General features: G+C 40.4%; 1 protein-coding gene across 2 annotated transcripts in view; it reads right to left on the bottom strand.

Moving 5' to 3' along the window:
* The window catches only part of slx4ip (SLX4 interacting protein), a 53197-nt gene that overhangs the window by 9539 nt on the left and 19310 nt on the right, over positions 1-24348 (bottom strand). For both annotated transcript variants that reach the window (XM_014005952.1, XM_014005951.1), the window contains exons 5-6: positions 10760-10828; positions 7590-7678 (exon numbers count right to left, since the gene is read on the bottom strand). In XM_014005952.1, coding sequence (XP_013861406.1) covers positions 7590-7678; positions 10760-10828 — 158 coding nt within the window. The remainder of the gene's footprint in view (positions 1-7589; positions 7679-10759; positions 10829-24348) is intronic.

Below are 24348 nucleotides of genomic sequence, written 5' to 3'. Positions count from 1 at the left end.
TGCAATTGATGACATCATCAAACTGGATTATCTCAGGGAGAGCATGGTCCAAACCATTGTTTGAGACAAAATGTTACAAATAAATATGGCACTTTTTCCCTAACTTCAGTTAAATGGCTTTTATTTTTGTACAGACAGTAGCTGCGTTTCCACAGCAAATGTGCGCAAAACTTTGTTGATATTCTTTTAATGTCGGGAAAAACAGTTTCGCAATTGCGGTGTTTCCATTAAGTAAGAAATGCTATTAAAGCCACGCGTGAATATGCTTKTTCTAGCGATAAGTCACTACAAACATGGCGGCAATGGATGTAAACACTTGCATAATTGCTACCGTGACACTAGCGCTCATCACCAGAGGAGATGTCGGCGTCTTATCGAAGCTTTCGAGTGATAAGCCCCTTATACTTGGGAGCGGGCTACGTATGCAGTGTTTTTGGGAAAATGTAGTCGGTGAGTTTACTACTTTCTTTTACTACTTCTGTGATATTCCTACTACTTCTACTTCCTGTTGTCTTCTTTGTCGTCATCTTTTTCGCCTGTAGAAACAGACGGTTGTTGATCACGTGACTTCCGTGATGCGAGAAAAGTGTTTCCATTGCAGTTTTGCGTAACACACCAATTTTGATACGGCCGAAAAAACACCTCATCCTAGCGCAAAAACCTTTTGTTGGAAAAAAATTTTTTTTTTCAAAATTGACGTGTTTCCATTGAGCAAATTTATTTTTCGAAATTTTAATTTGCGCATTTTCATGGTCAATGGAAACGCAGCTACAGTTTACCTATGGAATGCATCCAGTGTGGTATCAAAAAGCAGGCATAATGTTCCTCACAGGAGATATGCGATGTCACCTTAATATCAGTTTGCAATATCGGAATTGGAAATTAAATGTTGAACAATATCRGCATATCGAATATTGGCAAAAAGTCAATATTGAGCATCTCTACTGGATAGTGTTTTTTCCATTCAACATCAGTGTTAAGTTGAGTGACGTAGATCCTTTTTTTTTTTGTTAACGGTGAACGGGGGAAAAAAGACGCAACCAGCTGCACGCTCACGTTCATCCTTGGGACCTGGATCAAACCAGCTGTTCTTTGAGCTCTTTTTAAAACTGGTTTCAGACAAAAATATATAATTTTAAACAAAATAACACACAGAAGGAATTGAGCTGCTCGAGGTCCTGTTCTGGTCCAGCTCCAACTCCTCGGTGCTGCTACAGCTGAGGACCACTGGCCCTCTGTCGTTTGCAAGAAGGTCACATAGATGTCATACTGTAATTTCTTCACAGAGAGGTACATCGCCAGCAGTTGCAGACCAGTGAGATATAACCCACTGCACATCTGKGTGTCAGTTCATTGAGATAAACTACCAAAAAGGTAAGGAGTGTAGAGAAATGAATCATTTGGTTTAAAGCTTGCCCCAACTCTAAATGGCTCCTGGAAGTAACTTCAAACAGATAACCAGCTCGAGACTCCATAAAATACCAGTTTCTCCTCTGTCACCTCAGATAAGGCAGGAGTACAGACAGGAGGATCACATTCTTTATCTTCTTCTGATGCTACAGCACTTGAAGCAATGCAGTAATTCAAAAAAATGGACTCTGACTGATCTAAAACACTCCACTGCTTCTGAAATACCAGCACTGGTATTTAAAGCCATTTGATCCGTGCATTCGAAATAAATTCTTTGTATTTTTAGTTAAAATGTTCAAAGACTTTCAAAAGTTTGCTTTTCCCACCAAAAACTGAAAACCTGAAATCAACAAATACAAATCCACAATAAATCAGAAAACGTGTCTTTATGGGAAGCTTCCCTCGCTTCTGATCTGAAAGACAGATTAATTGTTTTTGGATCACTCCAAACTCTTTATAGCTCACCAAAACACAAACAAAACCAGTTAAGATGTCATCCCATAAATCAAAACCAACCCATCGTTCAAGAGGTAATAACTCATGTCAGCATGAAATGCCCGAGTCACCTCAAACCAATTCCACTTCCAAATATTGAGCTGGTTCCTGCCGCAAGAAACCCGAGTTTACAAAATCTTCAAACTGGCACAGAGAAACAAAAACAACAACTTTTCCAAAACAGAAATACCTCCTGCGGAGATGCTCGTGAATGCAGTCTGCAGATTCTACCAATCATCCTGCACCCACCCCTGCGCCTACAAAGAAAGCAAGCCCTTGTTTGTCTGAATTCACCACATCTTCCTTGCAACAAAGTCAACAAACATGCATGGGCACATACTTGTTTAAAATAGAGGACAGGTTCTTATCCCCAAACATAGACAAAGGTCTTTGGATCCACCCATGTGAGGGGATTAAGACAAGCTGTTAACTGTTTGAACTTACTTTGTGAAAATCAGTGAAAACAGCTTAAGACCGGATGAAAAGAAGACGTGCGATTGTGTGCTCCTGTGTGCTCTTGTGTACTGTAAGAGATGGTGTATTTGATCGGAGGAGGACGAGGACAACAGACGCTGAAGGTTTGGGAAAAAGACTGCAGCTAGCTTTTGAGCTGTGAAGAACTGAGGCGTGCTGAGGTCATGAGTAAACACACAGGCTCATCCAGAGCTCACAAGAGGAGGGGGGGCACTGGAAACACATCTGCGTTCCCTTTGATCCAAACTTCTGCGGCACAGCACGCCACTCACCTCAGCTGCCCACTCTCTGCCTGACTAGAAAACAACGGCGACAATCCCAAACACTAGCTCTTTCCTTCCCAAGCTGCCCTTCTCGCTGCGGGTTCTGACTCACGAGATACAGGGCTTCAATCTTCCAATGTCATGAAAAACAATGAAATTGTGTAACGCACAAAACCCTTTGTTTGGTTCCCACCGTCTCGAGGAAAATAAAGAGCCTCTACCTCTGCAGAGCCAAAGTTGCTTCAGTGTTTCTGAGTCATAACAGACAGAGCTTCTGGCTAATACAGATGTCAAAAGTGTAAACTCCAGACAAAACAATCCAAACATTAAAGAAAACAGTATTCTGAAACTAAAGTACTTGTTGGATCGTTTAGCGGCGCCTGACACACTCCACCCATTTGTTTTAAACTATTAAATAAGAGTGGTTGCATCCAACCTGCTGATCGTGTCCAGAGTAACAGATTCAGACATTTTCCAGAGTTGCCTGTTCGTTCATATTGTACACAAAACAAAAGGTAATTATTCATGTACTCTACTGATAAATGTACTACAAAGTGTTGCAGTACACAGGATGCAAAAAGTAGGGAAATATTAATATGGCTGTGTCGAAATTCAGGGGCTGGGTCCTTTGAAGAACCCGGCCTACCTGGTATTTATGGGCAGGGTCCTTGGTCGACCGTGAAGACCGAAAAAAAGTTTGGAATTTGAATGGTCTAGACTTGTGCTTTATTCCAACTCTTACTCCGGCTTATGTCCTATCCCCTAGCAATCATGACAATAACAAAACAGAGGCAAAAATAAATCAAAATTAGCTAAATATCAATATATTAATATTATAAATATAATWAAACAACAAAATTAGCTTAAAAGGCAGTATTTGAAGAACTGAGGGACCCACCATAGGTGTACGTTTATTTCTCTCTACCAGCTCGTTTGATTTCTGACAAGAATAATATTAAAAACATGTCTATAATGACAAAAGCATTAACAATACAACCACTTGAAACTTTTAATTTTTATAMCACCAAATTTTTATTTAAAACTGTACTCCTTTCTCTCGCTTCGTAAGCCATTATGGGCAGAAAAAAAAATCTCCAGTTGGTCCACAATGTATTATGGGATATAAAGTAGGATCCATTGGACCCGTCCCTCAAATCGGGGAAAGAGGACACATTTGTCGGCGGCATTGGAGGAGTCTTTCAATTTGGACAGCCTCCRGCGCGGTGCTGTGGCATAAACGGCTGAAAAATTCAGCCTTCGGAGGAYGCAGTCCCTGGACACAGCCTATATGCATTTCTATACTCTTAGTATTCAGGTTTATTCCTGCAACTGACTGTGCTCGAGGCGCTCTCCTATACGTCACCATTCTCTATACATTAGTTAGGGGAGTCGTCCTGGAACCGGAAGGTCACCGGTTTGATCGCCCGTCCATCTGTCTTAGTTGTTGTGTCCTTGGGCAAGATACTTCACCCCAATGCCTCTGATGTGTGTCCCGCCAGGGTATGAATGATTGGCACTGGTTAGTCTCCATTGTTGATTGTACATGTTAGCTTTGTAGGAGATCTGGTAGAGTGCTGTGTGAATGGGTAAATGAGGACACAGATTGTAGTGTGAAGCGCTTTGAGTATCCTGGTTGGGTAAAAAGGTGCTATACAAGTATAGTCCATTTACCATTTTACATCACCATGATGATATTACCATGACAAGTATTGCACCACACACTGAGCCTTGCCACCCGACTCACCTGAGCCATGTCAGGATGCAGCTACATCCATGAAGACAATTACACATTAGCATGATGCTACCGACACAAGTGGCATGCCTGTGCTTAGGTGTTTCCATAACTTTGTTACTATGAGTAAAGAAAAAAATACTGTATTTACAAGGATTCAGGGCCACTACCATTGGGCCACTATGAGGAGGAAATGTTATTCATCAGCATGAAGGAGCTTTCTCTTTGACCACACCCACATAGCAGACACATGTGGGCCAGATCTGGTGTCAAGCTGGCTGACTGCTGGCATGGCAAGTGGTTGCCAGGTCTGGCAATGATGGCACTGTTTTTGATATGGAATTCCACAACTGGTCCATTTGTGGTTTGGTTTAAGTGGCACTGGCCCAGGCGTGGACCACTTCTAGCAAACCACATCTGGTCCACCAAAGGACCATTATCCTTTATGGTATCTGGGCCAAGCATTGGTGCACTGTGTGGGCCAGAACTGGGTCAGATAAATTTTGCTATGAGAGCATCCACTCTTCTTTCTTCTTCCTCCAAATATCTGATCATCTTACTTATTTTGTGACTGAAAGGCGACTGGAGAACAGTTGGGCGGGGTCGGTATTTACTGGTTCATGGAGAGCGTAGACTGGGCGTTGCAGCTTGAGAGTAGCAGCGGGATGGGATGTGTAGCAGCAACACGTCAAGAGTATTGCATTAGCTTACTTGGCCCACTGCAAGAGTGAGCCACTGGCACACTGCGACTCGCACCAAASCTCCACATGCTTCTTGTTGTCATTATGCACTCAAACCAGGATCTAACCCAAACCGAAGTGTCTGGTGGGTAGCTGAGTCTTATTCAGGCAAAAGACAATGAATCATTGGAAGGGGGGACCAAGACACAAACAAATGAAGCACCTCACACTGAAGCCCCAAGAGGTGTTTAAAGGCTCAAGACAAGGCCAGAAACATTGTTTCTATTTATAGTTCTTATAGAAAGTTAAGTTCTATTTAATCTGAAACCTCAATAAACTATTCAATTGGTATTAGCAACACACCATTGAGTTGTTTGTTTTGGTAAAACAATGGAATGTTCCTTTGACTGTTTGCACAGCTTATTGCCAAGCATGAGACTAGTGGGCCATAATTATTTTTGCTGTATTTCGGGGAAAATTTCTCCCTTTTAACAAGAATCCCTTAATATCCCAATAAATATATACAGGAAGTTCCTGTGCAAAATGAGGGGATAAACAGAGTAAGCTGCACAGGCTTGACAGGACTGCTGAAAAATGCTTGGTTTCCACAACAGTGTAGGCGTGAAGCGTAAACATCTTACAAATGGTATGCTCAAGTGTGGGAGCGATGTGTCAAATTTAAAGGCGCGCTAAGATGTTACCTTAAGTCCCTTACAAAATAACCCACTGACCTTATGAAATGGTTCTCATTTGTTAATTTTTTCCACTGTGGTTACAGATTTTTCCTTAGAAAGTCACACAAGCTGAATCTTAACAAACCTGAAACTTCTCTAAACACATGGAAATGTGGCTTAGTTTTTCTCTCAGCTCTCATGCTCCTACAGTTAAGTTTGGGGATAAAAGAGTCCTACAAAAGCATGCGTTTAGCTCCGACAAAGCTCACCGAAGACCACAATATTTTTTAGACAGCAGCAATATTATACTTAACATCAACACTGGGTTACAGCTGATGTTTTTACTCATGTTTATGTATTTTTTTGGTAACATTAAAGAGAAGGGGAAAAAAGCATCTCAGGCTCACAAAAGAAGCGAGCGAGGAAGGTTACTAATTATCCTTTTTGTCATGTGAAAACCCTTCAGCCACTCTGTCTGGTATCTTTCCCTCACAAACCAGGCTTCGGGTTTGAGCGAGTGAGAACCCCACCACAAGACTCCCACCCTCCAAAATTCCCTCTGCTTGTTCTGTATAAGCCTGGAGAACCACATCCTGAGCGGAGAAACGCAACAGACAGCAATGCCTCCTTGAACTGGAAAATTGGTTACACAATCTGAACTTTTCACTGATGTTGCTCGACAAAAAATATTAACAATCACTGCTTTCATTGGAAGCCCAACTGTGGAAAATGCAGGGATATTAAAAAAGAAAAACCTAATAGAAAAAGAAAAAAAATACAGCAGGCCAATTATCAGGAGACGTGATGGGAAAGATGTCTCTGCTTGATGCGACTGCCAAGGTGAAATGCTTCACCACCATCTCTCAAATTACTCGTGGGATTCTGGTACCAAATTAACATTTTGACAAAGAATAGCGATTTATAACACAACTGCACAAAATGACCAATAATACTTACCAGCAAATTTCCCACAGCTTTGTGAATTTGATTGCTCTTAAAACCCAAACTATGTAAAATAGGTTTCTGCAGATGTCTTTATATTTGTTTTGCTTTATCTGTTATATCAGTTTCTGCCACCATGAAAAAAAGGTAATCCTGAGTCTGGTAGAAAAATATCTCAAGAACTATTGAACGTATTTTAACGAAACTCTGTAATCACTGTATCTTACAATCATTTTGATTGAAGCTGGTTGCCACAGCTGATCAAAATGAGTACAACTCCATCAATTTTACAGATATTGAGCTACAATTTGGTGGGGTTGTAGCTAAGAGTCATTCCCAAAATATATTCTAAGGGACGGATGAACCAATTGCGTGAGATACAGTATGTCAATAATGTGTGCAATTTCTTATAATGTTATTTCCAAGATCTGACCAAAGAAGGCTAAAAATCTGGAATGAAAGGCAGTGGGTGATATGCATTCTTTCAAGAAATTCTATGCCTTGATTTGATTACATTTTTCATGCTGGCTTTAATGCTAATATAAGTATATATTAAAGAGAAAAAAATGTTGTCACAATAAATTGTGAAATTTTTAGAGCTCAGACTTTGACGATTGCCAAAGTTTGAGCTTGACAAACAAGAACTGTGTAGGTAGATGCTTAAAAATGTCAAAAACAAAAACAAGAGAGAGATTTAGCAGATCTGAACCACTACTTCACACACTTCCAGCCTCTTCTCATTCTGTTTTTGTGGTCTACAACAAGCCCTGGTTCAACCTCCACCCACTTGTAAAGACGACCCGTACACATGAACGAGAGCACAGTTTGGCAACGTATCTTCATAACATCACACAGACCAATGCTGGTGTTTTAGCCAAGCGACTGGAAGAGGAAATAGAGGAGTATAAACAGCACTTACCGCAGCCAGGCTTGGGTTTCTGTGATTTGCTAAGGCATCTTCTGGACAGCTCACACACACGACGTATCGTTCGGGAAACAAACGCAAATCTGAAAACGGGCAGAGAAACAACGCAGAATTTCCTGGTTAATAACATGGGCTTACCTCGAATTATAAGTCAAATCCAGGCAAAAATAACATTGGTTGATGTTGGAATTAACACAAACACCAAGTATTAACCTTTCATCGGACCACAAACAAAACAGCAGTTTAAATGTAAAAACTGCTGAACATTCTGAGCTAAATAAACAGCAGAGAAATGTTGAAAATCTTACTTTAACGATGGGTTTGGGGAATCATTTGATTATCCTGTCATAGGGCATTTTAACGATGCTCACAATAACCATTCCTCACTAAGATTTTTGATGATGAAGTTGACATTTTGCGGACTGGGGCTTACTGGACCTACACCACTTAAACATCCTTTGGGATTATTTACATTTAACATTAAAACCTATTATGAGTGGTGGACAAAGTACTCAGTTTCCTTACCTGAGTTAAAGTACTGATCCTACTGGTCAAATATAACTCCAATAAAAGTAAAAGCAGCTCTGGTAAATTATTTTATGTGTTGTTTTAAAGACTTCCCGTGGGGTTTGGACCATGACTCCAAGAGACTTTTGCAGGTCCTGAGACATTACACAGGTGTAACAAATTTCTTTGTTCTGGGTCAAAGCAAGCCTGTTAAAAACCAGACCCTGTCCTTCGCTTTGCTTCGTACGAGGGTCTGGACTCTCGGCTATAGAGAAGCGATTCTTGCTGGAGGTGTGGTCTCTGTTAAAGTTTAAAACGATTGGCTCAGTTGGCCGTGACGTATGCGTGCCAGCTCCACTGTGAAGGAGGCTAAGCTAAGAAGCTAACCGGAAATCCGTGCACTGTAAACAACCCTACTGAGAGGAGRAAAGTACTGAGCCGAACGAGACGACTGTAAATGAGAGCTGCTGCTGTGTCAGACAAATTTATCTTAATTTGGAAGCCTTATCAACATGGACTGGCTTCATTCACTTCCTCCACTGCCGTATGCTAAAATAACTAGCAGACACTGCGCAGAAAATCAACATCGTTCAAAACTCCGCCTTCTGTTTTCTGATTGGCCCAGGTGAAATAAACTACAAGCAGACACTGCGCAGAAAATTGACGTTCTGTTCTGATTGGCACGAATGAAATTCTCCTGAAGAAATCGTTGTCTATGGGAGAAATCCCAGACGGAGCAGTGAAGGGAAACTAGAACTGAGCGGAACTGTGTAGAAAGGCAAGGGCCAGGCTAGGTCAAAGCATGATTTGGGGCTGATTTTAAAATAACTCTAGGGAGCGCTGTGGAGAAATTAGGCCACGCCCCTCAAAAATTGGACTGCATTCCTGTAGAGGGGTGGATTAGGATCGACCATAGTGAATTAGTTGCTGATTGGCTCAAATATGTGAAATTTAGAGCCAAACATTTGTCAACGGTGTGATGTCCGACTTCGCCGCACCGCCATCACCGCACCTTTCACTAAAATGTCTTCGTGTTTGAAAGCAAGTGAGATCAAGTTCTTAACTGTGTTCTGACACAATTTGTTGCTGATTAGGTCAAGAGCGTCAGAGATGGAGCTATCCAAGGAAGAAAAAGATCACTTCCTGTTGTCAGGGGGCGGGGCTTTGATGATGTCAGCATATGACCACATGGTATGGTCGGGCATGCAACATGGATGACTCATACCGAATTTGGTGTATTTTAGCCTTTCTATGTGAAAGTTACAGCTTTCTGAAACTGTAATGGAGAGACGGACAGAGAGCATTTCTAAATTTGTCCCCCGTCATCTTATATAGACCTTTTATAGACGCTCAAAGATGCTTTACATTTTCCTTTGGTCACTGGTGGAAGTGTGGCTGCCGTGTAAACACCTACCCCCTGCACTATCATAATATTTTTTTTCCTAATTTAATCCCTTTTACAAGAACTTTCAACTCATTTAGTTTCTACATCAAGGACAAGAACAGTTTTTGATGAAACTGAGTATTAAGTGACTCATTAAGGAACTTTTTAGTTATTTGTAAGATTTGTACTAGTTAAAATTAATATGTGTTACTAGGGATCCACCGATATGAAATCCAATATATCCAATAATTATATCTGATACAATTATTGCCATTATGGCCGATAACCAATATTTACTGATAATACACAATTTTTATACATATCCGCTCAAACACACTTGTGTCTTTTTTCAATACCGTGAATAAATGACCAGACCGCTGACATGGCTCTCTACTTCAGTTATTCCTATGTATCATGATCAAACAGATACCACTCGATCAACCATATCCCCTCCCAAAACAAAAAACTCAAAGCTAAAAAGTGGGAAATCAATATTGGACGCTAATTTCGCCCCAGTTTTACTTATCGGACCGATACCGATATTCTAAATAATGACCAATATCGGCCGATACCAATGTTAATGCCGATTAATGGTGCACCCTGATTTGTTACAATAAATATTTGTACAAAACAATTTAACAGAGTTTAATTGGTAGAAATCCATTAATAGAACAAACAGACTAAAAGTCTAAGRCTCTCTAATTTAAATCTTAAATGAGAAAAGTCCATGTTAAAATCAGGATCTAAACAAAGACCGGCAATAGTGACGAAACATGACTAGTATACCTCGTGTACTTATACGGCAACACTAGCAGGACATTTTGATGTGTAACGATTCTGCTGACATAAAGCGCTACAGCAGGTCCACTCTGCCTCAACATCCAGGACCTCAGCCTCCAGGGAACAGATATTAGCTTTACTGACAGGAAGAGAACCATGTTGGTCCCATGAAAAGGTGACCAAGGGTCATCGGCAGTAGATGGGCCATGAAGATAGATTCTCACTCCCCTCCATAGACAGCCACACAGCTTTTCTCTCTCCCACTTCTAGCAGCCTCTCAAGGGAACCACTTAATGGCTGCCTGTTTGCAACAACACCCTGAGCAGGTAGGGACAGGACATAAAAACCAAGTGAAGGGGAGAAAGATCAACATGCCGGCCACAGATGACTTCCTCTTTCTGTGGGAAATTTGGCTGAAAATGAACTACTGAGATGTCTATTTTTGACTCTTTAAAAATGCTACAGGGTCTTTAAAATCATTTAGGTCACATACCCCACTTGACAACACATCTGAGACTCGAGTGCCGCTTCAGAAAGTTGGCCACAAGGTTGAAGTTTTCCCCTATAAAAACAACAAAAACAGAAAAGCATTTAACATTAAAGATGATGCCGATAAGATTAAAGGACAACTTTTAATGCGACTAAAAATGCATTTATTGTCTATGCAAACTCTTTTCAAGCAATGAAACAAGATGATTAATTAATGGACATATTATTCCAACATTGAATAAAATATAAGGCTGATTATACAGCTTATTTAATAGCTTGTACAGAACGAGGCATCAAACCACCAAACATTATTAATGCATAAATAATGCCCTGTAGTTGCATTCGCACAGCAACTTCCTAATAAATTCTGTCTAAATCCTAATTAAATCTCTAATTAATTGTGAATAACTCCTTCGTTCTTCTTTACAGTTTGGGTCAAACTGGTGAGTCATGTGTTGGTGCTTCTCAGGGAATGTTTTTTGTGGTATGTAAGATGTGCTGGGCAGAAACAGTGGCCTGTTGCCTAATCTGGCAGGAATTTGTTGACTAAAAGCAAAGGTCTAGCTCACATGCAACCCCGTTGTTCTTTGGGAACAAGTCCTCGGTGCTTGTAAAGCGGTCTGAACTCGCTCACTCCTTGGTATGTTTATGGAACGGCGTAATGGTTAAACTGAGCTGCCCCTTGATTTTACAATTATTCAGAAATATCTTCCTCCTGTTTTGCATTCTCCCTCCCTTCCACTGTGTGTGTTACTGGTTTATAATCTACTTAAGCACAAACCTGAGGAGTTTTCGGGCACATTTGGGTATTTTGACTTCAATTAAAGGATTAGTTGTCCTCCACAGTTTGAGAAAAATCCTGACCTCTTGCTCTCCAGACCCTTTCAAAAGCCCCTGGATAATGTCAAATACGCACAGTTATCAAGCTTAAAAACAAGGCAGGCTTCATTTCTAAAAAAAAAAAAAAAGAAGAAGAAAATGAAAGAAACTGACATTTTGGAAGGTTTTCATCCCCATCGGCAAAACTGACAAATATTCATTAATAAAGCAAAAAAAAAGATATCTTCAAGCCTCCACCCAAAGTTGGCTTACAACAAGGACAAATATGTCCCACATGGTGAATTGGCACAATAGTCTGACACACAAAGCAGACAGAACTCAGGCTCAGAGAGGACTGTGTGAACATATTTCTGTCTGATAATTTAATCAAAGGACAACTCGTTGCTTTAATGTCCTTTGTCAACACTGTGCCATTCTTTAAATAACAAGCATTAATCACCAACAGTAACAGCCCAGTGGGATAATATTTTAAAGAGGAAATATCGTGCAAAACCCACTTTTTTAGCCGTTAAATACATTTTGTTGAGTACTTGGAATCTCTAGGGGGTCAGACTATGAATCCAACATGCAAGGCTCAATGGTCAAATCTTCCCTTAATATCTTTTAATTAATTTGTAAATAAAACGTTTCTGTGCAGCTATATAGTCGTAAACCCCTCTATCAAACTGGAATGGACCGCTCTGAAAGCTGGAGGGGGGTGGGGTGTAAAAGGCCTTGTTTGGATTTAAAGAGGCAGCCTCAAAACGGGTCGATCTGAGAAAGAAGGGCTTATGGAGTTAAAATAAGGAGGAATTTAAACTAAAGCATTGCAGTTCTACTTTATAAAGACACCAAATAATTATGACCCCTGCATACGAAACGAGATTTTTGGTCAACCATAGCACAGAAACGGCAGACCGATCAGCATGAAATTTGGCAGGAATGTAGATGTGTCTGAGCTACACTGCGCCAGCTAACAGTTTTACGACAGACCTAATATTTGAGGAGGAGGCTCCATGTAAAACGGGGGTGTCTGGACATGCAAAAATGCTTATAATTCAAAACTATTCAATATGCGAGCTTCAAATTTTTTTTGTTGTTTACCACTGATGAAGGGCTATCCATCAGGCCCACCAATGAGCCCCTCATCCCACCCCTACCCCATCTGAAAAGGGAACATTTGGACATACAAAAATGATCATAACGTAAAATCTTTTCGATATAGTAGCTTCAAATTTTTTTGTTGTTAAGCTCTGATAAAGGGCTAACCATCAGGCCCATTAACAAGTCCCCACCTCACCCCCCATCTAAAACAATACAAATTTGGGATGCACCGAGTAGTATGAAATTTGGTAGGAATAGAGATGTGTCCAACCTACACTGCGCCACCCAACAGTTTTACAATAGACTCTACATTTAAGGAGGGGGCTCCATCTGAAAAGGGCGTGTCTGGACATAAAAAATGCTTATAACTCAAAAACTATTGAACGTTGGAGCTTCAGATTTTTTTTTCTGTTGTTGTTTAGCTCTGATGAAGGGCTATCCATCAAGGCCCACCAACGATTACTTACTCAGAATCTCATCAAGTTTAGCAGAAGCCTGTCAATCACACATTCATTTCAGTCAGGTGTGTTGAAGCAGGGAAACATCTAAAGCATTGCGGGACAGTGTGTCAAGAGGATCAGTTGAAGGACCTCTCTGCTCATCATTCTGTCCACCACTAATATTAACAGAACAAAACACAAAAAGGTATGCAACTGGCCAATGACTAAAGAATAGTCTCTTTTTATTGGTGCTTTGGATGAAAGTTAAAAATTTAAATAATCAGGCTAAAAATTAGTTTTTACTAAAGTTGGGAAAACAAGTAAGTTCATAAGCAAACTAGGTTATAGCTTATAGCTTTGACAGTAAGAAGTTGTTGTAGGAAATGGGAATTTAAAAAAGGCAAAAAAAAATATTATTTTAGTTGTCCTTAAATCAAACATATAAGAAACTACTTTGTAAGGGCAAAAAACAATAAATCCTAGTAAGTACTTTCAGAACTGTATTACAGCCTCCTGCCTCGAAGAGCAGCCAAATGACAATGTTTGGTGACTATTAGTTCAAGATTTACAAGAATCATTTTACAAACAGTTTTATCACCCACAACCCTGCGACTCTGTAATTACAGCACATTCAGTATAGTGACAAGATTTGAATTGAGTGTGTGAAGCTTCCAACTTTTAGCTTTAATTTGAGGTTTCACATCCACGATAACGTCATAGGGTTATAAATTCATAACATTTCRTCTATAATGAGCAGCAGCAAAACGACATTAAATTACATATTTAGGGCAACATTTTGGTAGCAGAAGCGTTGCATTTAATGAGACCTCGTGGGTTTTTTTTAGTCAAATAATTCTGCTGGGTAATTTTCCTTCTGGCGTTTTTCCAAGCTTGTAATTCAAACATTTTTATTAATTTATTAGCTTATAAAATCACAATGAGAAACTGAAGTTTAACAGATTATAGTATTTATTAACAACTCATGTGGTGTGGTGGCTCAGTTGGTAGAGCTGCACGAAGGTCCCTTCTGGGTAAAGTTTGCATTTCTCTCTGTGCATGTGTGGGTTTTTTCCAGGTACTCCRGTTTCCTTCCACAGACCAAAAACATGACTTGGCTAATTGGTAACTCTAAATTGACTCTACTGAATGGTTGTTTGTCTCGTTTGTCTCTATGTGGCCCTGTGATGGACTTGCGATCTGTCCAGGGTGTATCCCACCCCTCGAACTGTGACCCCCATGACCCTGAAAGGAAGAAGCAGGTACAGATAAYGGATGAATAATAACTCATCTAGCCTTGGAATTAGATGGGTACCAACTTACATCATACCAGTGGTGGGCAGCGCTAATTCAAAACTTAGTTGCGCAATTTCTAAAGCACTAGTCAATTTATTAAGTATGCAAGTTCAAAAGCACATACGCTCAAAAAAAAAACTTAGCAGAAGCTAATCATAAAGTGCAAATCTGTCTCCGTTCACCAGAAAACATTCCAGTGTCACCATAAGRCATGTCAGCAGCGCAATACTGCCAACTAGTGGAATGATRTTTAMCATTCACAKATTGGCGCATGTCGTAGTTTGGGGAGGTRATTTGTTGAAACAGACTTTTGAGTCATGGTGTTAATAAAAAATAGCTGTTGATTGCTAGTTCTGCTGCTTCTTGGTCATTTTCTTRTGTTTATGGTAGGGCTTCCGTAAGAAAACATGCAGATATATTAGTAATTTTAAAATGTTTACTGTAAAAMTKAAGCAATGCATTCTGGGTAGGTTACTGGACGAACAGGAACCCATTCATTTCAAAATAAGAGMGTGAATTTAAGCTGTTTCGTGTGAGCTGCAAYGTGACTTGAGACAGCGGGTCGGTGAAGATGCAGCGGGACATAAATTCTAATTCCTCCCTCTATCCTCCCAGCAACAATATTGATGGCTGGATTGTTTGTCACTCWGCTCCAAATGCTTCCTGCCACCCAAAGAATTGTGGGAACTCTCTATTAAATGAAAACCTTCATAAAAACAGAGAGTTAGTGAGAGTATAAAACTCTGAACACAATGCTGCCTGAAGGGTCGCTRTTTCCACACAGTGGAGATCCATTGCATTGACAGGAGATGACTTTCCCCACCAATGTTCAAGAAAATAATGATGAAACTTTAATGAAATTTATTGCTACAGAACGTAGTGGGTTTAGACGGCCCTTTCCTTTTTCTTTAGACAATATTGACRATCAAACTTGCACTACTCAATTCTAAATTTAGAAAGTGCAAATCTGCACGTCGTTTGAAGAAATTAGTAAAATCCTTAAAGTGCAAAGGAGAAATTTAGGTCCGCAAATAGCATTTTTGCGCTTTAGGGGACTAGTGCCCACTAGGGTTGGGCATAATCGTATCGTGCAATTAATCGTCAGAAACATTAATTGATTACTTTTTGGCACTTGATGATTAATATGATTAATGCCACCAAGCAGGCTGACCGGATATTTCTCCAGTCAGTCTGCTCCTCTCCGCTTCAAATATGACGAGCATTAAAAAAAGTTCTGTAATTTATTTATCCATCAACACAGCCTGAAGTCTGTCATTCTGACACAATTTGGAACAGATTTTTATGAAGAGCAAATATTTCCCACTAAATTGGTCATGGGACCAGGACATAAGGGTGTCCAGGGACTCCAGGGGATTAATCGTCAAATTAATAGTTATCGGCTAAATACCACAATTAATCGTGATTCTTTTTTTTTTGCCAATATTGCCCAACCTTAGTGCCCACCACTGCATCTTAATATTATGAGTATGTATTTTCACATAAACTGGTACTCATCTCCAGCTTTTACTGTGCAAAAAGCAACAGATAACTTSAAATGTTTCTGATACACAACAGAAAGCATTCTTACTTCTTCACAAACATATTCCCTGATTTAATCTAAAGTTAAAATCTTGACTCTTTTCTAATTATTGTGCAAAGATCCCCAAGTTTTGAAGGATTAGCAAAGAGTCTTTAAACAGCGTGTTATTAACGAAAAAGGGAAATTGCATAAGAACACTTTGAGTATGCTGAGCATGTGTGTCATAAAAAGTCAGGATTCCTTTAATGTGGAAAGAAAAAAATAGATTCTGTTACTCCTTAAATAGCAAAGCGCTGGTCATATATCACCCATTCTGAATATCTACCCAGAGAGGAATGTAGATCTCTATCTCTGTTTTGTTTTCACTGCTCCTTCTGGATCCACGAGGGACACGGGACCTAAGCATCCTTCATTCCACGCTCATGCCTCTTATGTTTTCAGAGGCTCCGCTTCAGACTTGTTGGACGTTTTCAAACCACATGTCTAGCATTACAACTGTTCTCGCTGTTTTTCCATGGTGGCTTGAGTTTGCCAATTCCCAGGACAAATTTGACAGGGATGTCTGAGCACAGAGTTGGGAACTAGAGCAACACCGCGGCCCCGAGACATCAGCTGTTGCTCCAACTTTATAACGTCCTGCAAAGCACAGAGTTGCTMTTGGCACTCTGCCCAGGCTCTCTCGTGCTAAGCTTTGCATTCATGTTTCTCTCTCACAAACAGCTTGCTGGTGCCTCCTCTGGGAATAAGTGGCTCCTTTTYGTGTCCCGTGTTGGTGCAATAGCCAGAACTGCAGAACAGGCATTTTAAAGGGATTCATTTGTCCTTTATTATAGAGAAGATCATCCTGCTTGCTTTGAAATCCAACACACAACCGTATTATGACAGGTCAATTCAGCCCGTAAACAAGCAGGCACGCCATATTTTCCGAAACGCGGCAGATACATTGTTACCACTCGTGTGAGGAGGCTTCTACCATCCTGTAATATACCACAACTGCAGAGAAGAAAAAGGCTCCACGGGGCTAGTGCCAAGACTAGATTACTGTACTTTCAACAAACACACACAGGCACACACACACACTMCAGCTTTCACCGCTTCCTGGGAAAACAATGAGAGGAAAGAAAAGTCAATAGACCAAAAGGCATCCAGAGTGACTGGGACTGTAAAACGGAACAGGCCGGGGTGAGAAGCATTCAGTCCAGTGTCAAAGGTAAGACCTCATGAAACGAACTTCATTAACTTCAGTCACATCCTGGCAAGATCATAAAAAAAATTATAATAAAAAAATGCAATGCTCCACTCAGGGCTGTAGGATTGGCTGTCAGGCCTTTCTGAGTGGAGTTAACATGTTCTCCCCATGCATGCGTGGGTTTTCTCTTCAATTACTCTGGTTTCTGCAAGTTAGATTCACTGACTATTAGGTATTTACAGAATACAGTTTTAAACATAAACAATGCGCTATAATATCGAAACAGAAAAAAATAACAACCTGCTTGAAAAGAGGCTTAAAACTAATCAAAAATTAAATAAACTAAGAAGCAAATATGCACAATTTTTCCTTATATTGATGGTTAATGTGTTCAATTATCAGCTTTCAGTTGAACTATGGTTTTGATGTATTAGTACATAGTTATGCTCCATGTTGTTGAGTAAAGTAGCAAATAAGTGCTTTGTTGTCATTGAGTCCACACAAAAATTATGAAACAAATATGCACAATTTTTTCCTTATATTGATGGTTAATGTGTTAAATTATCAGCTTTCATCTGTACTAAAATTTTGAAGTATTAGTACGTAGTTATGCTCATAATTTTTAAGTAAAGTATAGAGATAAAAGTGCTTTGTTTTCACTGAGTGCACACAAAAAGTAAGAAACAAATATACACAATTCTTTCCTTATATTGATGGTTAATGTGTTAAATTATCAGCTTACAGCTGTACCACATATTTGATGTATTAGTACATAGTTAAGCTCTGAGTTGTTGAGTAGATTGCAGTAAAAGTGCTTTGTTTTCACTGAGCGCACACCTGCACACTCCAGTAAACTCCTTCAATCGGCACCAGCTAATACAGTTCAGGATAACTAACCTATTGTTTGTTTGATTTCATAGTTTGCAACAGGAGCTTTTAAAAAGGAATCAGGGTAATGTAGTGCTTGTATAGACACCGGCTCRTTTCCTGTATTGACCTCATTTCTTTTTTCATCTATCTTTCTTACAGTGCTTGCAAATGCAACAATTGCCTGTCGGGGGAGAACAATTATTCCCACGCAAGCTCGTTACAAACAGGAGTTGAATCAGCAGGAGAGTCGGACATCAGTGCCTGAGAATCTCACTCTTTTGACATCTCTGCTTTGATGTGAACCCCCTCCCTCCGTCCTCGGGTGTGGGTGGAGAGTCGGGGCTCGGAGCGAGCGAGGTGGGCCGGAGCGGCCGAGAGGGGTTTCGAGCGAGCCGGAGGAAGTTACCCGCGTGTAAGTGGGGGCTTTCCTGGAAGGACATCGCGCTCTGATGTCCGCGGCCGTAAGAGGAGCGCTGCGCCTTATCACCCTGCACAACRTCCACCTGAAACAATATTTGCACATGACTGTTCGATTTAACATTTGGGTGACCCCTTCATAGCAGTTACAAAATACGCCACAGCATGGTATCTCAGGCCAACCCATAATCCAGCATGTGACTAAAGTGGTGGGGAGAGCTTTGGAGAACAGAACCATTATCAAGTGATTTTTTTTTCACTCTCTTATCTGATGGGAGAAACGCTCTCAGAAAACAAAAATATTCAATCATCATTATACTTTATCCAGCACAACAGGCCACAAATCTCCCGAACTGTGGCCACCATTTATGTTTGAGAGCATTCAGATCGAGGAGGATACAATTTAGATCCTTTTGGTTTCGTGGTGTGCGGAGCACTTTGGGGGATTTTAGCTATGTACTGATCCTTTAAAAACCAGAGTGAACTCACACTGGAAGCTGCCTCTGCTTACTGGGACCACTTTAAATTATTAAAAATATATATATGAACCACGGAGCTTATGGCTACCTATGTTAGAGTGTAAGGCTAAAATTTATGGGGGAAAAGGTCTGTATTCGTCTGAGCTAATGATGAAATATACTAATCATTTGAACTTTACTGTTAGCATCAAACGATAATCATCGAGGTAAAACATTAGCTAGAATTTGGTGTGGTAGTAGCTAAGAGCCATCTCATAATGTTACAGGAAGCTTTTTCCAAGTTTGACCTAATTGGATACAACTCCGTCATTTAATATTTAAAAAACAAAGACTTTATTATCATTATTTAAAGACAAACAACAAAATATAAATTAACTACAAACAATGTTGATAGTAAAAAATGACTAAAGAAGGTAAATCACTTAGTGAGCTAGATTAGAATTAGCTTAAAATTCAGGCATGAAAGGAGGTGGGCAATACAGTATGCTTCCCTTCAAGGAATTTCAGGTATTTTATTGCTTTTGTTACAAAATAACGACGGAGCTCTGCACCATAATGACACCTGTCCACGGCGGGGACAAAAGGCACAGGAAGATATCCCACTAGCCCACTCCTCTTAAAGTAAAATAAAAACAACAATAGTGCGCCTCTGAAACATCCCAACAATTCCTGAAACAGGGCATTCTGGTCAGGCTCAAGTTCAAGCGAGAGTGTGCCGTCTCCCAGCCCAGATTGCGGTTAAGGGGAACAGTCACATGAATGTGATCCATGCTCGAGCTCAAGCTCAGGCCCTAATTATATGGGAAACGAGAGAGTGTGGTGTGACAGCTATGGTGGGGCTTGCGGTTGTGTCCTAAAAGACTCCAGCTGACCCTGTAGGAGTGAAGGGGAGAAAGTGAGAAAGAGATGACAGGCAGCGGGCCAAGTGGCGCAGAGAGAAAGGTTGCAGAAACGCATGTAAAAAGGAAGGAAATGCAGCACATGTGCTTTACGTATGTGTGTGTGTAGGTGCAATAATAGGCACTGGGGTTAGCAGTGGAGTCAGAAAGACCGGGGGGGCTTACAGGGAGGATTTAAGGAACCACAGCAACACCACAGGCACTAGGGGGAAGGGGGCTGCCCAGCTAAGGGCCAGCAGAGGGAGGACAAGTGTGGGAGAGGGGCAGCTACTCTGATCAGGATCCATTTCCAGCGTGGGGCCTTGGAATTCCTTTGTTCCTGTCACAGGTCTCCATTTCCCCTCTTGCCTTAATCCGGGCCTGCCTCACGCCCACWGAGCGGGGCAGGTAACTCTGTAGAAGGCATGCCTCTATGTACAGAGTGGTCCTCACTTAACAACCTCTCACAAAATGATACATATAGTCTCAAACCAGCTAAACTAAAACTAGTTGGCTAAAAGTACCAAAACGATATCTTAAAATACCAAACTGGTAGCTAAATGTACCCAAAGGCTACCTCAAACTACAAGTAGAAAAGAAGTATCAGAAAGATACCCAAAGTCTCAAACTACCAAAAATAAAACTAGCTAATGGGTAAATGTATCCAAAATGTTAGCTAAAAGTACCCATCTTAAAGTACCAAACTGGTAGCTAAATGTAGCAAAAGGCTATCTTTAAGCTAYAAATAGCAAATAGTTACAAGTATTAGAATAGTATCTAAAGTCTTAAACCAGCAAAAATAAAACTAAATGTCTAAAAGTACCAAACTGATATCTAAAAGTACCTCACTGGTAACTAAATGTAGCAAAAGACTATCTTTAAGCTACAAGTAGCAAAGAGTTACAAGTATCAGAATGTCAGTCTCAAACCAGCAAAAAAATTGCTACAGCTGAAAGTAGCAAAAGGCTAGCTAAAAACTAACTGAACAGTAGCTAAAAGCTAAATTTAGCAATGGGCTAGCTAAAAGCATAAAAATGATTGTTAAAAGTTAAACATAACAACAGGTCAGGCAAAAGTGTAAAGTACTTGATGCCATCCTAAAGCTGGAGTCAGCTAGCTAAAAACTAGAAGTTGCAAAAGCTAGCTAAATAGTAAAGTAACTCTAGCTAAATGCTAAAATTAGCAATGGGCTAGCTAAAAGCATCAAAATGGTTAAAAGTGTTCAAAGGTCAGCCAAAAGTTACCAATACCAGACGATATCTTAAAGCTGGAATCAGCTATCTAAAAACCAAAAGTAGCAAAGGGCTAGATAAAAAGTAACAGAACAGTAGCTAATAGCTAAAATTAGCAATGGGCTAATTAAAAACATCAAAAAGATGGTAAAAGGTTAAAAGTATGCCAAATGTTACTGGTACCAGGCGATAACTTAAAGCTGGAGTCAGCTAGCTAAAAACTAAAAGAATTATAAGGCTAGCTAAAAGCTAATAGTAGCATTATAAGGCAAGAAGTTGCTGTACGCTGAAAACTATTTCAAAGAGAACAATGTTTGTGAAGGAACTTTAGAGATCTCCAAGTTTTTTTATGGGAAAATATTTGCTAATAAAGCCGAATATTTTTTGAAAAGTTTAAAAAGCTACCCATCGTATGAATGAGCTGAACATTTTAATGTATCAACGATTAAAATCCACAAAGTACAAACAAAGTTAGATTGCAAAAAACATGGAAAAGTCAAGTGCTGAGTCAGCATTCGCACCACTAATTCTTTAATTAGGTACAAACAAACCACCTCGGTCGAACATCCTCCACATTCTTCACCAAAAGGGAGATGCTCATTCATGAACACATTCTTCAGAAGTAAAGTTATCCAGCAACACTTGTGCTTTTCCTGCTATGGCCAGGGCCAGGCCGCCTTAAGCCCTCTTCGTAGGCCTGCCAAGAGGAGTCAGCGGTACACTGTGCAGGACTCGCAAAGCCCTCTCCCACGGCTATTAGTGACCATTCATCTGGGGAGCCTGGGAAAATGCCTCTCCAGACCGCCATGGCCATGGAGAAACAGGCTGGCAGGTGTTCCCTCCCCCTAAGCCCTGGCACCTGTGCAGGGGAGAGGAAGAAGGAACCGGCTCTGCCACGGACTCAAACGCACTCAAGGTGCCACTTTTACCAACACCTCTCTAAACTTGACGGCTTGGAAGGCTCTCAAAAAAAAAAAAAAAACACCCGCCCAAGCTTCACCTGAGCCGAGCTGCACACAGAACGAGCAGTGTGGCATTATCAATCAGGACATCTGGTAATGCACTTTGGCAATTTGAAATGGCCTGTTAAATGAATCTGTGTAAAATGTGACTTCTCAGTTTACACTTGAGTTATGCACACAAACTTATAGTGGACTAAAAAAAATACATATATTTCTTTTGAAGTCCTTTTTGCACCCTATAGACAATAAGGAAAAATATTTCAATGTTTAAATTTACTTATATAGCACATTAAAAACAACAAAAGCTGACCAAATTGCTTTACAGTTTAGTCAAAGACTAAAAACATAAATAATAAATACGAATAAAATACATAAACTATAAGAAAAAGACATTGGCTCTAATTGAACCTCAAACTCAGTTGTGTGACCTGCGCCGTAGGCTGTCCCAATACGTAGGCACCTACTCGTGCAGCCGACAAAACCCTGAAAACATCGACTGCATCTGAGTATCCTACATGGCCGACGGTACCCCAGAATTCATTGCATCAGGCTGGTCCAATTTAGCCATGAAACCTCCCACACTTAAATAACAGGTGTTTCAGTTTCATTGTCTAACCCCTGTATGTCTTTTGTAGACTGGACCRTCTCATTTCACAGCCATTTATGCAACCAACACGAGCAGCCTACGGCCCACGTAGACTGCAGTCAACGTCGGTCACGGTCTAAGTCGGCTGCAACCCATGAATTGAGATACAGCCATAGACAAAAATCTCCAAGGTTTAAAGCCTGAGCAGTCCTTGCTAATGTGTTTCAATCCAGATTTTTAGATTAACATTGTTTTGTGTTAAGAAATGCAGCTATAGCTTTTTCGGTTGAACTTTGAAGAATGCTAGACTCTCAAGTACAACCTGTTGGACCTTCATGCTTCAGCATAAATATTCAGAAGAGCATCTTTTATTTGCCAAAAACAGTCACATCTGAGGTGAACAGACCTCCATAAAAATCGATCCAGTTTGTAACAGCACACAACCACCACCTCTTTTTTACTCAAATATCATCTTGAATGACAAAAATGTCTTCCTCGAAGCACAGAGAACCTATTATCCACTCATTTTCAATCTGTAATTACACTGAGAAATGTGGGTGTGATCAGCACGGTCTACCAGTGAGAATTCACCAGGCCTCTCCCAAGTTCTGCTTCCCCGGACTTCTGAAGCCCTGAACGTGTCCGTTTTACACGTTCAAAGCCAAACCGTTTGCTGGGAAAAGTTTCCCCGTGTTCGTCCTCTCTAAAAGCAAAAATAAATCACATCTTAATGAGCCTMTCTTGAAGTCTCAAGCAGCTGGGATACAAAAATGTTTAAAAAATGATGGAAGTGAGGGTTGACAGCAGGAAATTAGCTTGTGTTGCTATGATTTGTGGGGAGAAAAACGGGACATGATCTCCCCTCTGTCGTGTTCGGCAGATGCTATGAACGCGACGTGTCCGACGCATATGTTGATGCAGAAGGCCAAGAGATAAGTCAGACACCATCACTTCCACTGAAGGGCTCTGGGAGCTGTTGATGGCTCATTTGAAGTGCTAACAGCTGAGGCTGTTATGCTTTTCTTACTGCCTCTGTGATTTCACACTGGCACCAGCTCAAACACTGCTTCGCACAAGATCCATAACCCCCACCCCCCTTCCTCCACCCCTCCCCAACACAGTTCATCTGCTTGTTCTGGGGCTAGGCATTGGAACGACCTCACCTGACACCTTCCAGTCTTTGATACTGCATATACTACACAATAGATTAGATTAGATTAGATTAGATTAGATTAGATTAGATTAGATTAGATTAGATTAGATTAGATATAACTTTATTGATCCTTTGTGAAGATTCCTTTAAGGAAATTAAAGTCTTGTGTCATTGCAGGTTAAATCCACTGTAAAATTAAGGTAATTGAGGAATGCATATCACCTGCCAACTTTGTGCTAAAGTTCGTATCGGTCAAACAAAAAAAAGATGTCATGCACAATCTCATGTTATCGCAAGATCATGCATGATTTTTTAGCACTTTTAGTAAGGGTTAAGGATGACTCGGTTGCAATCACAACAAACAATATCTCAGTGTCTGCAAAACTGGCTGAACTATGGTTAGTTTTGTGTTTTAAGTGTAACTTACCCCCCTGTGGAAGGATAACTCCGCCCCCAATGCAAATTTGAAAAATGCATTAAATGGAGACTCTGGGGGGGGGGGCAGGAGGTGTGGCCAGGAGGAGAGAAAGTTTTAAGACGAGACAACGTCACAGCTAGCTTTAGCTTACTTTGACAAGCTAACATTCATGAAAACATTTCTGAATGTTCTAAATAAATGACTTTGTAAAAA

Source organism: Austrofundulus limnaeus, unplaced genomic scaffold (genome assembly GCF_001266775.1).
Source record: "Austrofundulus limnaeus strain Quisiro unplaced genomic scaffold, Austrofundulus_limnaeus-1.0 Scaffold33, whole genome shotgun sequence".
NCBI classification, from domain to species: Eukaryota; Metazoa; Chordata; class Actinopteri; order Cyprinodontiformes; family Rivulidae; genus Austrofundulus; species Austrofundulus limnaeus.
Note: the sequence above shows the minus strand (reverse complement) of the source record. Positions and strands in the feature narration are given on the sequence as shown.